At 40.1% G+C, this 16,696-nt stretch overlaps 1 protein-coding gene across 4 annotated transcripts in view; it reads left to right on the top strand.

The window, feature by feature from the left end:
- The window catches only part of LOC139759046 (sushi domain-containing protein 4-like), a 130,366-nt gene that overhangs the window by 21,509 nt on the left and 92,161 nt on the right, over window positions 1–16,696 (top strand). For all 4 annotated transcript variants that reach the window (XM_071680966.1, XM_071680982.1, XM_071680974.1 and 1 more), the window contains 4 exons: window positions 347–574; window positions 1,710–1,928; window positions 7,770–7,973; window positions 9,315–9,400. In XM_071680966.1, the coding sequence (XP_071537067.1) occupies window positions 347–574; window positions 1,710–1,928; window positions 7,770–7,973; window positions 9,315–9,400 (737 nt within the window). The remainder of the gene's footprint in view (window positions 1–346; window positions 575–1,709; window positions 1,929–7,769; window positions 7,974–9,314; window positions 9,401–16,696) is intronic.

Here is a 16,696-nt window from a genome sequence, read left to right as displayed (position 1 = left end):
AAAAGAAAGAAATCGTGAATTCTAGCAATAAAAGGCTTAAGGCACAGATACCATTGGAGAGTGAGTAATATAGGTTAGTGGTAGGCAGTTTCCATATTTACCAACGATTCTGATGGCACCATAGGCTTAGGTGGGATGCTGTATGAATGTTTGGTTTTTAAAATGAACATTAAGTACTGTCGTTGTCAACGAGATTTAAATCCTGTTGAATATGCCCATTTAGGGGATAATACATTTTAATCTCAATGTGAACAAGAGTTTTCTTTTTAATAGTAATAGGGCTCTGCCTAAGGTAGAGAAATGGTTTTTCATTTTTCAAAACTAACTATTTTTTCATTTTGGAAAGCTGTGTTGTGCAAAGCTCCTGTAAACATCCTCCATGGCTCAGTGCAAGTCTTAAGACATGAAGATATCTTGCTTGGATCCAAACATCAGAGCTTCAGTGGAGTGGACTATTACCCAGAGGGAAGTGTAGCTGAATATTCATGCAAAAGTGGATATTGGCTCCACCCATCCTTTCATGCAAAACACACTTGTCACCGAGGATCATGGATGGGTGACCTTCCTGAGTGTGGTGGGTCTTAATGATTTTAATTTTTTGTTATATTCTTTTACCTGTGAAGACATAGTTTATAAAAGAGTTAAGTCTTTTTCTTTATTCTAACCTCACTTATGAGAATGCTTTATTATTTGGATGTAGCATTGGAACCCAATCTGTTTCATTGTATTCTCTCGTATATGATAAGGTGAGGGAGGGGGGTTTAGTTAGAGTTGTGAGTAAGGTGGTGAAGTGTGGAGCTGAAATGTGATGTGGATTGGTTCTGATAGGTGCATGTTGAAATATGTAAAAGTGGTCGGATGCCTGATGATTGAACAAAAGCAGTAATTAGTTTGTAAGGGGAAAGAGCTGGGGAAGTGAGAGGTTGTGACTTCATGTTAATTGTTCAAGATGTGTACTACTTAGATGGTGATTATATAGTATTGTTTGGAGCAGTTTTCCAGACCACCTTCAGGATACATTACATTTTTTTTCAATGCTTTAACCATAACTGCCTTTTTTGATTGTGTGTTCTAAAGAAAATAGCTTAATCCCAGCAACTACAAGGATAGCCATGTGATTGGGAGGTATATGAGGGGTCTTAATTTCATAACGTTTTTCACTGGCTCAAGGTAAACTTTTTCCATTTTGGATATGGTGGACAACAGATTTTTCAAGATCTACGGCATTATGGTCTAAGATTTGAAGGGAAGTAGCAGACCATGATAGGTGCAGAAAGATACAAATAAGCAAGTTGTTGATAGATGGAGTTAAATCTGGTGAAGGTTCCAGAGGAATGGTTTTGAAGTGGGTGCATATATGTAATTCTGTTTGTTAGGCTGGAGGTGTAAATGGAAATGTTCAACATATTTGATGAATCAACTTGCAGTTCAAGAGAGAAGTTAAGAATTGTGATGCAGAATCCTTCTTCACAGCAAATTAGATGCATACAATTGAGCCACTCCTTATGCAGTGGATGCAGTTAGTAATACTAGGAAAACGCTTATCCTGATAAGTAACTCGACTTAGAATCTTTATTATCCTTTAGCTATCATCATACTGGAAACCTTGTAGCAACATATTAGATCTTTCCTGGAGAATTTCTCATCTTTATAGCTTGCAGGAAGATTTAACATTCCTAGTTATGGCTAATACATTTTGTGACTTTCAGTTAGTCAAGGTTGCATACGACCTGATCCTGTGATGAATGGATACTTCCTAGAGGTGATAGGCTCCTCTGACTTGCAGTATCCTCCAGAAGCAGAACTACAGTTTGTATGCCACACTGGTTATGTTCTACGTGGACCTGACAAATTTATCTGTAGTGGTAGTGGTAGTGGTTGGATTCCAAGAAGACAACCTCGCTGTGAACCATCTCAGGAACTTATTGGTTAGTTTGTGTTGAATGGTATGGATTTTGTTAACATAGAACTTAATTGATATAAAAATTTCTCTCTTACAGACAAAGCAAAGGGAGCATCTGAGGTAGCTTTTGCCTGGTGTGGGACTAAGACAACATTTTGCCCCCACAAATATAGTGTATTCATGAGGATTCTTCCACTGAGACCATTATGAAACAATGGATATTTATTGATAGGACTCAGCAATCAAACAATGATCTACTCAGGTTTTTGACATCCCAGCCAAAGGTGATGTGATCCCAGGTGGCCAGCCAACCCACATCCATACATTTGCTTGAAATAGCACTGTGCAGACCATTGTTTGATATTGACATGGAGTGACTTTGCTCTCATTTCTAGCCTTCAGAATGTCATATGGTATCCTTTTCTTTTGTTAGTGGTTTACCTTGACAAAAATTGTATGTACTTTTTGGTATCTTGAGAACTGATGTACTTAGAGGCACCAGCAGTTTCATCTGCTCAAATATTGCAGCAAGTAAAGACTTGTTTGAATGAATCAGCCCAAATAGTACTTTTTAAGTCTTCATGTGTGCAATTTTCTTCTTCATTTTAATTTGCTTTTTTTGTATAAATTTCCCTTTACCTAATTTAATGAGTAGATGATGTAATGATTCACGTGATTGGGAGCTGTACAAGAGAAAGTGGCAGGGGTCAAGAACATATAGAGGCTGAAAAATAAGGCAAATGAATGTTATGGATGAGAAGATATCATCAGACTTGAGGAAGAATAAGAGAATATATTGGAAGAAGGTGAATAGCATTAGAAGAATAAGATGAATGGATTATCAGTAAGGGGGAGCAGGTAGAGAAATGGTAAAAAGTAAAGAAGAGGTGAAGAAATGTGGAGTAAGTATTTTGAAAGACATTGAATGTGTTAGCTGATGAGGGGCAAATCTGAGATGTTTGGGACAAGATGGTATGCAGAGTGAGAGTCATGGTGAATGATTTGGTGAAAAGAGAGGAGCTTCTGAAGCTTGTTTATACAATAAAATGTGATAAGACAGCTGGAATGGATGGGATTGCAGTTGAATTTCTCAAGACAGGGGTTACACTGTTGTTGACTGGTTAGTCTGGATTTTCACTGTGTATGGTCAGTGGTGAGGTGCCTGAGGACTTCCAGAGTCCCTGTATGTTGCCAGTATATAAAGACAAGATAAAGGATGAGATTTTTAATGTTTATTGAAGAGATAACAATGAATACTGATGTGCTTTAGGGTATCTAACTAAACAAGTTGAGATTGATTAGCTGCAGAACATCCAGATGTAATAAATAAGATTGAGGGAATATATTCAATGACCTATTTTGAAAGATTTGCAGAAATGTCTGAGGTAAACCATGGAAAGGTCTGTGGGGCCTGGATGTAGAAAGGGAGCTGTGGTTTTGGTGCATTAAACATGACAGCTAGGAACTGAGTGTGTACAAATGTGGCCTTTTTGGCTTTTCCTGGTACTACCTCGCTGGAAGGGGTGGTGATGCTATTTCATGTGTGGCGCGCAAGGTAGTGCTAGGAAAAGACAACAAAAGCCACATTCGTTGACACTCAGTCTCTAGCTGTCATGTATAATGCACCGAAACCACAGCTCCCTTTCCACATCCAGGCCCCACAAAACTTTCCATGGTTTACCCCAGACGCTTCACATGCCCTGGTTCAATCCATTGACAGCATGTCGACCCCAGTATACCACATCGTTCCAATTCACTCTATTCTTTGCATACTTTTCACCCTCATGCATGTTCAGGCCCCGATCGCTCAAAATCTTTTTCACTCCATCCTTCCACCTCCAATTTGGCCTCCCACTTCTCCTTGTTCCCTCCACCTCTGACACTTATATCCTCTTTGTCAATCTTTCTTCACTCATTCTCTCCATGTGACCAAACTATTTCAAAACACCCTCCTCTGCTCTATCAACCACACTCTTTTTATTACCACACATCTCTGTTACCCTTTCATTACTTACTCGATCAAACCACCTCACACCGCATATTATCCTCAAATATCTCATTTCCAGGACATGCACCCTTCTCCAAACAACCCTATCTATAGCCCACGACTCGCAACCATATAACATTGTTGGAACCATTTTTCCTTCAAACATACCCATCTTTGCTTTCCAAGATAATGTTCTTGCCTTCCACACATTCTTCAACACTCCCAGAACCTTTGCCCCTTCCCCCACCCTGTGATTCGCTTCCGCTTCCATGGTTCCATCCACTGCCAAATCCACTCCCAGATATCTAAAACACTTCACTTCCTCCAGTTTTTCTCCATTCAAACTTACTTCTCAATTGACTTGTCTCTCAACCCTACTGAAGTTAATAACCTTGCTCTTATTCACATTTACTCTCAGCTTTTTTCTTTCAAACACTTTACCAAACTCAGTCACCAGCTTCTGCAGTTTCTTACCCAAATCAGCCACCAGTGCTGTATCATCAGCGAACAACAACTGACTCACTTCCCAAACCTCTCATCCACAGCAGACTGCACACTTGCCCCTCTCTCCAAAACTCTTGCATTCACCTCCCTAACAACCCCATCCATAAACAAATTAAACAACCATGGAGACATCACGCACCCCTGCCGCAAACCGACATTCACTGAGAACCAGTTACTTTCCTCCCTTTCTACTCATACATATGCCTTACATCCTTGATAAATACTTTTCACTGCTTTTAGTAACTTGCCTCACACACCACATACTCTAAATACCTTCCACAGAGCATCTCTACCAACTCTTATCATGTGCCTTCTCCAGATCCATAAATGCTACATACAAATCCATTTGTTTTTCTAGATATTTCTCACATACATTCTTCAAAGCAAACACCTGATCCACACATCCTCTACCACTTCTGAAACCACACTGCTCTTCCCCAATCTGATGCTCTGTACATGCCTTCACCCTCTTAATCAATACCCTCCCATACAATTTCCCAGGAATACTCAACAAACTTATACCTCTGTAATTTGAACACTCACCTTTATCCCCGTTGCCCTTGTACAATGGCACTATGCATGCATTCTGCCAACCAGTCAACAACACAGTCAGCTCCTTTTTTAAATATTTTCCACTGCAATATCATCCAAACCTGCTGCCTTGCCGGCTTTCATCTTCCACAAAGCTTTTACTACTTCTTCTCTCTTTACCAAATCATTCTCCCTAACCCTCTCACTTCACACACCACCTCGACCAAAGCACCCTATATCTGCCACTCTATCATCTAACACATTCAACAAACCTTCAAAATACTCACTCCATATCTTTCTAACATCACCACTACTTGTTATCACCTCCCCATTATCCCCCTTTACCGATGTCCCCATTTGTTCTCTTGTCGTATGCACTTTATTTACCTCCTTCCAAAGCATCTTTTTATTCTCCCTAAAATATAATGATACTCTCACCTCAACTCTCATTTGCCCTCTTTTTCACCTCTTGCACCTTTCTCTTGACCTCCTGCCTCTTTCTTTTATACATCTCCCAGTCATTTGCATTTTTTCCCTGCAAAACTCATCCAGATGCCTCTCTCTTCTCTTTCACTAATAATCTTACTTCTTCATCCCACTACTCACTACCCTTTCTAATCTGCCCACCTCCCACGTTTCTCATGCCACAAGCATCTTTTGTGCAAGCCATCACTTCTTCCCTGAATACATCCCATTCCTCCCCCCACTCCGCATATGTCCTTTGCTCTCACCTTTTTCCATTCTGCACTCAGTCTCTCCTGGTACTTCCTCACACAAGTCTCCTTCCCAAGCTCACTTACTATCACCACTCTCTTCACCCCAACATTCTCTCTTCTTTTCTGAAAACCTCTACGAATTTTCACCTTCGCCTCCACAAGATAATGATCAGACATCCCTCCAGTTGCACCTCTCAGCACATTAACATCCAAAAGTCTCTCTTTTGCTCATCTATCAATTAACATGTAATCCAATAACACTCTCTGGCCATCTCTCCTCCTTACATTCATATACTTATGTATATCTCTCTTTTTAAACCAGGTATTCTTAATCACCTGTCCTCTTTCAGCACACAAATCTACAAGCTTGTCACCATTTCCATTTACAACACTGAACACCCCATGTACACCAATTATTCCCTCAACTGCCACATTACTCACCTTTGCATTCAAATCACCCATCACTATAACCTGGTCTCATGCATCAAAACTGCTAACACACTCACTCAGCTGCTCACAAAACACTTGCCGCTCATGATCTTTCTTCTCATGACCATGTGCATATGCACCAATAATCACCCATCTCTCTCCATTCACTTTCAGTTTTACCCATATCAATCTAGAGTTTACTTTCTTACACTCTATCACATACTCCCACCACTCCTGTTTCAGGATTAGTGCTACTCCTTCCCTTGCTCTTGTCCTCTCACCAACCCCTGACTTTACTCCCAAAACATTCCCAAACTACTCTTCCCCTTTACCCTTGAGCTTCATTTCACTCAGAACCAAAACATCCAGGTTCCTTTCCTCAAACATACTACCTATCTCTTCTTTTTTTCTCATCTTGGTTGCCTCCACACACATTTAGACACCCCAATCTGAGCCTTCGAGAGGATGAGCACTCCCTGCGTGACTCGTTCTTCTGTTTCCCCTTTTAGAAAGTTGAAATACAAGGAGGGGAGGGTTTCTAGCCCCCCGCTCCCATCCCCTTTAATCACCTTCTACGACACATGAGGAATGCGTGGGAAGTATTTTTTCTCCCCATCCCCAAAATATATGATTATGTATTCATGATAGCAAATAATAGTCAAAGAAAACATGAAGAGACTTAAGTGTTTTTCCAAGATTCAGAATGTGCCACAAATGAGTAATGAAAACAATAAAAGACTCAATATATGACTTTAAAAAGTTTAAGGTTAACTCAAGAAAGAAAGCTTTGCAATGTTTATGGTGGCATAAAGTAACAGTATTGTGAAACAAATCACAATAGCTGATGGGCAGTAGGTGCTGGCCCTTCCCTATTGAAAATTCTTGTTGGAGGTACTTGTAAGCAGAGTCCTTTGAGCTTTCATTGACTTATTTTTATTTTTCTTGCCCCATTCCTCTTTAAAAGACCATTCTTGCTGCATGACAGTAATAGGCCTAAGTTAGTCAGTGAATAAGGTGGTGGGCTGCTTGGCATTACCTTACACATCCATCATATGTCTTAGACTTAAGCAGCTTGCTGGTTGTTTGATCTCTGTGGATGCACATCTGTAAGCTTTTTATGTATGATAATGGTCAAAAGTGATGAATCCTTTTGGACACACCTCATTATGCTGAGAGTTAGAATGGTGTTTTAATCCTCCTCCAAGCAATACTCTTTCAGATGTTCACAGGGTTCTGCCTACAATAGAGAAATGTTTTTTCATCCTTTAAAACATATTTTGACACCAGTTTTCTCATAATGTTGTTCTTGTATAAGCCTCAGTTGTAAATGCTTGCTCTACCGATAGGCCTCAGGTATCCAACAATATCTGGTGCTTGCTCTTAGAGATCTCTTGGAAAAGAATTGTTGGAGATAGTCAGTGTTAGGTGACCCAGATGGTGGACCTAGGCGTAAATACTACACATCATGTGTAAATACTACACATCATGTAATTTCACAGTGACAGTAGAATTTATAGGTAGAGATCATTGAAGTTGATAATTATCTACTAATAGAGTGATGGTCATGTTAAGAAATGTTCATAGTTTTCCTTTAAAACTCTAGGGGCTGTTGCATATTACAAATAATGAAATGTGCATGTTTATTTTGATTGATATTTGGCAGGTTTATGGCACTGAACAGTTGTACCATATTTTCTAGGTTCAGAATTATGCCCTGTGCCCCCAGAAATTATGCATACTGTTCAAAAACTTGTGCGTGGTGTGGTCACTGCTCGAGGAGTTGTACATGGCACTATGATTGAATACAGATGTCGTGCTGGCTTCAGGAATGTCTTGGCTCCATGTGTGGCTCACTCACTTACATGTCATGAAGGACAGTGGCATGGAACATCCCCTAAGTGTGGTAAGGATAAGCTCTGCTCATGATGGGATGGGAAAAAGAAGGGTAGAGTGGATCAGCTAGGAAGATAGAATGAAAACAGGGGAGGATGAGTTTGAAGGAAGAGCAAATTGAAAAATGAAGCTTGGAGTCAGGTGTTAGATAGCCTTTTTTAATCTTTTTTCTCTCCATTTGCTGGAAGTAACCAGCTGATGTTGTTTACAACATAATTCAGTAGCGTTGTGATTGTCTGCAAGAGTTGCAGATACTGTAAATCATAGAATAATTGTGGAAATCTCCCTGTGATAAGGTGAATGATCCTTCATTCAACAAAATATGTGTGAAAATGAGGCTATTGTTTGTCTGCTTTTGGCATGACCTTGCTGAGGCAGGAGAAGTATTTGTATTTAAAAGACTTGAACTTATGAAAATATCCCCTCTATGATTGGAAATTATGTAAGAAATGCATTGAAACATTATTTTCATGATATGCTGTACAGTATTTAAATAGATATGCACTGTTTATGATTAATCTTATTAGTTGATGTGATAAGTTTATTGATTTACCAGAAGACCTTGACAGTAGTACTTTGGTTCTCTGAAAGTTGCTCTTAGTTGTTAATTATTGTTACACTATATGAGTGATTAATGTTAAACTAAAAAGTTTGTATTTTATACTAGGCATAGTGATTTAAAGTTCTTGATTTACATGATCAGCATTTTCCATAGGTGTTAAGCCTTATCTCAGTTTCATCAATTGTGTTTTTCAGAATGTACTGCTTCATGATGGCCTATAGCCTTTATACACTAACATACATTCTGTGAAATATCATCTAAACAAAATTCATAAAAGTTATGAGTCATTCCATTATTTTGCAAAATCCTCTATTCTTTGACTTTTAAACAGATTGAATTCTGTAGCCCACTATCCATTCTAGTGTATATAAGCATGTGATGGCTCATGAGAAAATTTCTTAGAGTTAATCATGAGGAAGCTATAGTAAATATATATTACAGCACATCATGAGTATGACAGACCGCCCTGTGGAAAGTGGGAAAGTAAAAACTTTGTGTGTCAGTGACAGGCCCAGAAAGCGAAGTTCATTCATTGTTACAAGTATCTGGGATCCAAATGATTTGATTTTTTTAATATATCTTTTTCTATACTTACATTTAGCCATGAAATATCATAGCAAAGCATTTGAAGTAACCTCACAGTCTGCATTGTATCAACAGTAGAATAAAGAAATGAATGATGATGACAGTTATAGGAAGAATGTAGGATAGGGAAATTTCAATTAAGTTTTTATTGTACTGCTCATTTATCTATTATCATTCACTAATGCTAGTATATATTATGGACAGAGGAATTCAGCAGCTGTGTGGCCCCACCAAACATAAGACATGGCTTCCTGTATGATGGAGCATCTTCATACCCTCTGCAGTCACAGGTAAAATGATGTACTGTAATTAATTTTCATATCTAGATAGTTTATATTAAGCCATTGTTGTTTTTAAGATAATCCACTGGTGAAATACAGTGGGGACAAAATTAACATTCAGACTTCAGAAGAAGTCTGGTTGATGTACCTAGTAAGGTGTATTGGAAAGTGTTGACTGAGAGGGTGGTGTGAGAGGGTGGTGGTGTCCATAGAGCAGCTGATTGGGGAGGAGCAAAGTGGTTTCAGGGGAGTTAGGGGATTTGTCAACCAGATATTTGCTTTTAGGGAAATGTCTAAACAATACTAGGAAGAGGTGAGTAACTTGTATGTAGCATTTTTGGACCTGGTGAAAGCATATGCAAAAAGCCTTGTCTGGGCACCATATATTTTCATATGTGATACACAGCTAAGGTTTATCATGGGTTTAAGCCAGTGACACTCTCATTGTGAAATCATTGTGCATCTGATTGCTGAGACTAATGTTTCTAATAGTGTGAGCACTGACAGCCCATCTCATTGTGCCCTAGGCAATCTTGAGGAATGATGTTCTTTTTTTACTCATTCGAACTGCCACTTCACTTTGGGAATTTCACTTATGGGCACTGTATTTTTTCCTACTGTGTTACCTGATGGTCAGCTTTTACCTTCTTAGGAAGGAAAGCCTGAATTCATGCTTGGAAGTGAGAAAATGTGGGTACACATGAAGTATCTTAGTGCACTGGATGCTCAGAAGGCACGATCATGTAGCTGCTTCCTGCAGCACCTTATCAATGTCTCATCTCATTCAGATCAAGACCCTGTGGACCCAAAACATAGACCTAGAATACTTTAGAAAGTTTGCTAGTTCCATACCCAGATATTCACAGATGATAGTCAAGTCTAAAAGGAGTGATGACAAAGGAAAAGAATAAAAATGTAACATCACCTTTGGAAATGTATGATAGGTGGACAAGGTTTTGTATGGACACTGTATTTGTCAGCTTGAAGCAAGTGGCAGATCTGCAGCCTACTAGGTTTGATGAAGCATGGGAAATGAATTAAGTGCTTTTTATAGATGACATGGTTTTAATGGCAGACTCTAGAGAGAAAACCCAGAGGTTGATGACAAAATTTTGTAGAAATGTGAAAGTCAATGTGAGCAAAAGTAACATGGTTAAGTAAAGGTTGAGACAGGATGGTTTGAATGCAAGGGTGAATTGGGAAAGCTTGGAGGAAGTGGAGTTTTTAGAAATGACTCATCTTCAGCACACTTTGGTCAGCCTTCTCAATCAGACCACTTGCCACCACACAGTCTGATTCCCTAACACCTCACAATATCAGGTTATCTAATACCACATATCATTTACAAGCATTTCATTTCCATTCAAACTTAAGCCTAAGCCATATGGCTTGCCTCCTTGCTGCACTTCATTACCTTCATTTTGTTCACATTATCTCTTAGCTTCCTTCCTTCATATACACATTCCTAAACTCTGACCACAGCTTCAGGAGTTTCTCTCTTGAGTCTGCCATAAAAGCTGCAAACTGCAACTGACATTCTTTCTAGCCCTATATCTCCACCTCACGTATTGTGTATACCTCCCCTTCTCTTCAGGACCCACATATTTATATCCCTTACTGTGTGTGCATTTTGCTATTCCACTGGTACTGCACCTTGGGCCACATAAATGTCAAACAGCCTGAATATTCAAATCAGTCAGTTTCACCGTCACTGCCTTTCTTAAGAAACTTCTTGTTCACTGCTGCAACTGCCTCATTGCTGTAATATTTGTCATGACTCTATCACTCCACATCTTACCTCATCCCAGTCAAACCATATCTCTCTGCCTGTCATCCAGCACATTCATTGGTCCTTCACAACTTTTTCAGGAAAAGCAGGAGTTGTGACCCATGTTGAATTGGGAAAGAACTTTATATGTTAGAGGGTTAAAGTCCACATGGAGGGAGAGGTCAGTGTCTTTAAGATTATTTTATTTATATTTATTTTGCTTTGTCACTGTCTCCCGCGTTAGCGAGGTAGCGCAAGGAAACAGACGAAAGAATGGCCCATCCCACCCACATACACATGTATTTACATACACGTCCACACACGCAAATATACATACCTATACATCTCAATGTACACACACATATATATATATATATATATGTACACACACAGACATATACATATATACACATGTACATAATTCATACTCTCTGCCTTTATTCATTCCCATCACCACCTCACCACATATGGAATAACAACCCCCTCCCCCCTCATGTGTGCGAGGCAGCACTAGGAAAAGACAACAAAGGCCCCATTCATTCGCACTCAGTCTCTGGCTGTCATGTAATAATGCACCGAAACCACAGCTCCCTTTCCACATCCAGGCCCCACACAACTTTCCATGGTTTACCCCAGACGCTTCACATGCCCTGGTTCAATCCATTGACAGCACATCGGCCCCGGTATACCACATCGTTCCAGTTCACTCTATTCCTTGCACGCCTTTCACCCTCCTGCATGTTTAGGCGGCCCCGATCACTCAAAATCTTTTTCACTCCCTCTTTCCACCTCCAATTTGGTCTCCCACTTCTCCTCGTTCCCTCCACCTCTGACACATATATCCTCTTGGTCAATCTTTCCTCACTCATTCTCTCCATGTGACCAAACCATTTCAAAACACCCTCTTCTGCTCTCTCAACCACTCTCTTTTTATTTCCACACGTCTCTCTTACCCTTACATTACTTACTCAATCAAACCACCTCACACCACACATTGTCCTCAAACATCTCATTTCCAGCACATCCACCCTCCTCCGCACAACTCTATCCATAGCCCACGCCTCGCAACCATACAGCATTGTTGGAACCACTATTCCATCAAACAAACCCATTTTTGCTTTCCGAGATAATGTTCTCGACTTCCAAACATTCTTCAAGGCTCCCAGAATTTTCGCCCCCTCCCCCACCCTATGATTCACTTCCGTTTCCATGGTTCCATCCGCTGCCAGTTCCACTCCCAGATATCTAAAACACTTTACTTCCTCCAGTTTTTCTCCATTCAACTTACCTCCCAATTGACTTGACCCTCAACCCTACTGTACCTAATAACCTTGCTCCTATTCACATTTACTCTTAAATTTCTTCTTTCACACACTTTACCAAACTCAGTCACCAGCTTCTGCAGTTTCTCACATGAATCAGCCACCAGCGCTGTATCATCAGCGAACAACAACTGACTCACTTCCTAAGCTCTCTCGTCCACCACAGACTGCATACTTGCCCCTCTTTCCAAAACTCTTGCATTCACCTCCCTAACAATCCCATCCATAAACAAATTAAACAACCATGGAGACATCACACACCCCTGCCGCAAACCTACATTCACTGAGAACCAGTCACTTTCCTCTCTTCCTACACGTACACATGCCTTACATCCTCGATAAAAACTTCTCTGCTTCTAACAATTTGCCTCCCACACCATATATTCTTAATACCTTCCACAGAGCATCTCTATCAACTCTATCATATGCCTTCTCCAGATCCATAAATGCTACATACAAATCCATTTGCTTTTCTAAGTATTTCTCACACATTCTTCAAAGCAAACACCTGATCTACACATCCTCTACTACTTCTGAAACCACACTGCTCTTCCCCAATCTGATGCTCCGTACATGCCTTCACCCTCTCAATCAATACCCTCCCATATAATTTACCAGGAATACTCAACAAACTTATACCTCTTTAATTTGAGCACTCACTCTTATCCCCTTTGCCTTTGTACAATGGCACTATGCCATATTTTAAAGTATAGTAGTCTTGACAGTGTTGCATACATATGAGTCTCATGGCTTAAACAAAATGCTGTGGCTCATAATATGGTGTGAGACAAATTGACTGGGTAAGGAATGACAGTCAGGGAAAGTTGTGGTCGTAAGCATAACCTGACTGAGTGCTGAACAGGATGTGCTAAAATAGTTTAGGCATGTGGAAAGGATGAGTGAAGTAAAACTTAGAGGATTTATTTTGTCAAAAGTGGAGGATGCTAAGGAGTATTTACTTATGAGTGCTTAAGATGAGACTTTGCCTAAAGGCAGTGCAAGCTCACAGCTCTCACCACAGGAGACTCTAGAGTTTTGAAGAATGAATCTTATGAGTTATGTTTTTTCAAGTCCTTTGTTTGAGATGGAGAGATTTTTATGTTTATAGACTTAAAGCCAGCAGCCCCTGCATGAATAAGGAAGAAAGAAAAGACACCTACCTGGGCCTAAAACCAGAGCCATCACTAACCATCCAGATAACCAGGCAAGTAGCACAAGTAATACCTCCTTGGTTGGCAGCTACCAGAGTGGGAAAGAGAATGACAATGAAGGATAGAGTGGAGGAAGCTTTAGGTTGTCAGGGCCTGAACATTCATTCTGGGTGGTAAGGGCCATGCACTAAATAGGATAAATTGATGTGATTCAGTATGTGTGGGATGATATTCTGTCAGTAGGCTGAACCAGGGTAGATAGCTCAGTTAAAAGAAACTATGGAAGGGTATGTGAGGCATTTCTTTGGATGGTTGCTATGTTTTTGGTACATTATACATAACAGCTAGAGATTATTTTTTTTTTTTTTTTTGCTTTGTCGCTGTCTCCCGCGTTTGCGAGGTAGCGCAAGGAAACAGACGAAAGAAATGGCCCAACCCACCCCCATACACATGTATATACATACGTCCACACACGCAAATATACTTACCTACACAGCTTTCCATGGTTTACCCCAGACGCTTCACATGCCCTGATTCAACCCACTGACAGCACGTCAAACCCGGTATACCACATCGATCCAATTCACTCTATTCCTTGCCCTCCTTTCACCCTCCTGCATGTTCAGGCCCCGATCACACAAAATCTTTTTCACTCCATCTTTCCACCTCCAATTTGGTCTCCCACTTCTCCTCGTTCCCTCCACCTCCGACACATATATCCTCTTGGTCAATCTTTCCTCACTCATTCTCTCCATGTGCCCAAACCATTTCAAAACACCCTCTTCTGCTCTCTCAACCACGCTCTTTTTATTTCCACACATCTCTCTTACCCTTACGTTACTTCCTCGATCAAACCACCTCACACCACACATTGTCCTCAAACATCTCATTTCTAGCACATCCATCCTTCTGTGCACAACTCTATCCATAACCCACGCCTCGCAACCATACAACATTGTTGGAACCACTATTCCTTCAAACATACCCATTTTTGCTTTCCGAGATAATGTTCTCGACTTCCACACATTCTTCAAGGCTCCCAGAATTTTCGCCCCCTCCCCCACCCTATAATCCACTTCCGCTTCCATGGTTCCATCCGCTGCCAGATCCACTCCCAGATATCTAAAACACTTTACTTCCTCCAGTTTTGCTCCATTCAAACTTACCTCCCAATTGACTTGACCCTCAACCCTACTGTACCTAATAACCTTGCTCTTATTCACATTTACTCTTAACTTTCTTCTTTCACACACTTTACCAAACTCAGTCACCAACTTCTGCAGTTTCTCACATGAATCAGCCACCAGCGCTGTATTATCAGTGAACAACAACTGACTCACTTCCCAAGCTCTCTCATCCCCAACAGACTTCATACTTGCCCCTCTTTCCAAAACTCTTGCATTCACCTCCCTAACAACCCCATCCATAAACAAATTAAACAACCATGGAGACATGACACACCCCTGCCGCAAACCTACATTCACTGAGAACCAATCACTTTCCTCTCTTCCTACACGTACACATGCCTTACATCCTCGATAAAGACTTTTCACTGCTTCTAACAACTTGCCTCCCACACCATATATTCTTAATACCTTCCACAGAGCATCTCTATCAACTCTATCATATGCCTTCTCCAGATCCATAAATGCTACATACAAATCCATTTGCTTTTCTAAGTATTTCTCACATACATTCTTTAAAGAAAACACCTGATCCACACATCCTCTACCACTTCTGAAACCACACTGCTCTTCCCCAATCTGATGCTCTGTACATGCCTTCACCCTCTCAATCAATACCCTCCCATATAATTTCCCAGGAATACTCAACAAACTTATACCTCTGTAATTTGAGCACTCACTCTTATCCCCTTTGCCTTTGTACAATGGAACTATGCACGCATTCCGCCAATCCTCAGGTACCTCACCATGAGTCATACATACATTAAATAACCTTACCAACCAGTCAGTAATACAGTCACCCCCTTTTTTAATAAATTCCACTGCAATACCATCCAAACCTGCTGCCTTGCCGGCTTTCATCTTCCGCAAAGCTTTTACTACCTCTTCTCTGTTTACCAAATCATTTTCCCTAACCCTCTCACTTTGCACACCACCTCGACCAAAACACCCTATATTTGCCACTCTATCATCAAACACATTCAACAAACCTTCAAAATACTCACTCCATCTCCTTCTCACATCACCACTACTTGTTATCACCTCCCCATTTGCGCCCTTCACTGAAGTTCCCATTTGCTCCCTTGTCTTATGCACTTTATTTACCTCCTTCCAGAACATCTTTTTATTCTCCCTAAAATTTAATGATACTCTCTCACCCCAACTCTCATTTGCCCTCTTTTTCACCTCTTGCACCTTTCTCTTGACCTCCTGTGTGGCCATAAAGCTATTGCTTCTTTGTTTCTGACACTACCTCACTAATGTAGGGAGGGCAGTTAGTTTTAGATTTAAGAAAATATCTCATTGGAACACATCATTCATAAGCTTTCCATGTTGTCAGAATTAGACCTTTTCACATACCTTATTCATTACTGAATTATTTATTCATACTCCAGGTCTGTCCCATAACCTTATTGCCACAACCTGCAACCCCCTATTTATTCTTCAACTTTGTTTCTCTCTCCTACATTATAACAAGGTATTTTTTCTATATGCTTTTCCATTCATATGAGAGTGTATGAACAACAGTCTCTAGTATGGATGGCTACTAATATTTATTACAGTTTAAAAAGACATTCAGAAAAAAAAAAATTCAGGTTATCTTATTCCATATGTGAAGTATCAGAGATAAATAGAACCATTTGTATGATTTTAGCAACCTTAATCTCTTCATTCAACCATGTACATATCTTTTGTATATATTGAGAGTGTCTTTTAAGAGGATAGTTACCAGGGGTACCTTGCGTGAGAATAATTGTAACATTGATAAATGTCTACGGAACATTTTCAGTAATTAATTCAAAAAGAAGTAAGGTTATTACATATGTCCTTACTTGTCTGGCAAGGTAGCTCAATAGACTTAATGAAATGGAAGCCTATGT

The sequence above is a fragment of the Panulirus ornatus genome, chromosome 2 (assembly GCF_036320965.1).
Source record: "Panulirus ornatus isolate Po-2019 chromosome 2, ASM3632096v1, whole genome shotgun sequence".
Classification (NCBI taxonomy): domain Eukaryota; kingdom Metazoa; phylum Arthropoda; class Malacostraca; order Decapoda; family Palinuridae; genus Panulirus; species Panulirus ornatus.
Note: the sequence above shows the minus strand (reverse complement) of the source record. Positions and strands in the feature narration are given on the sequence as shown.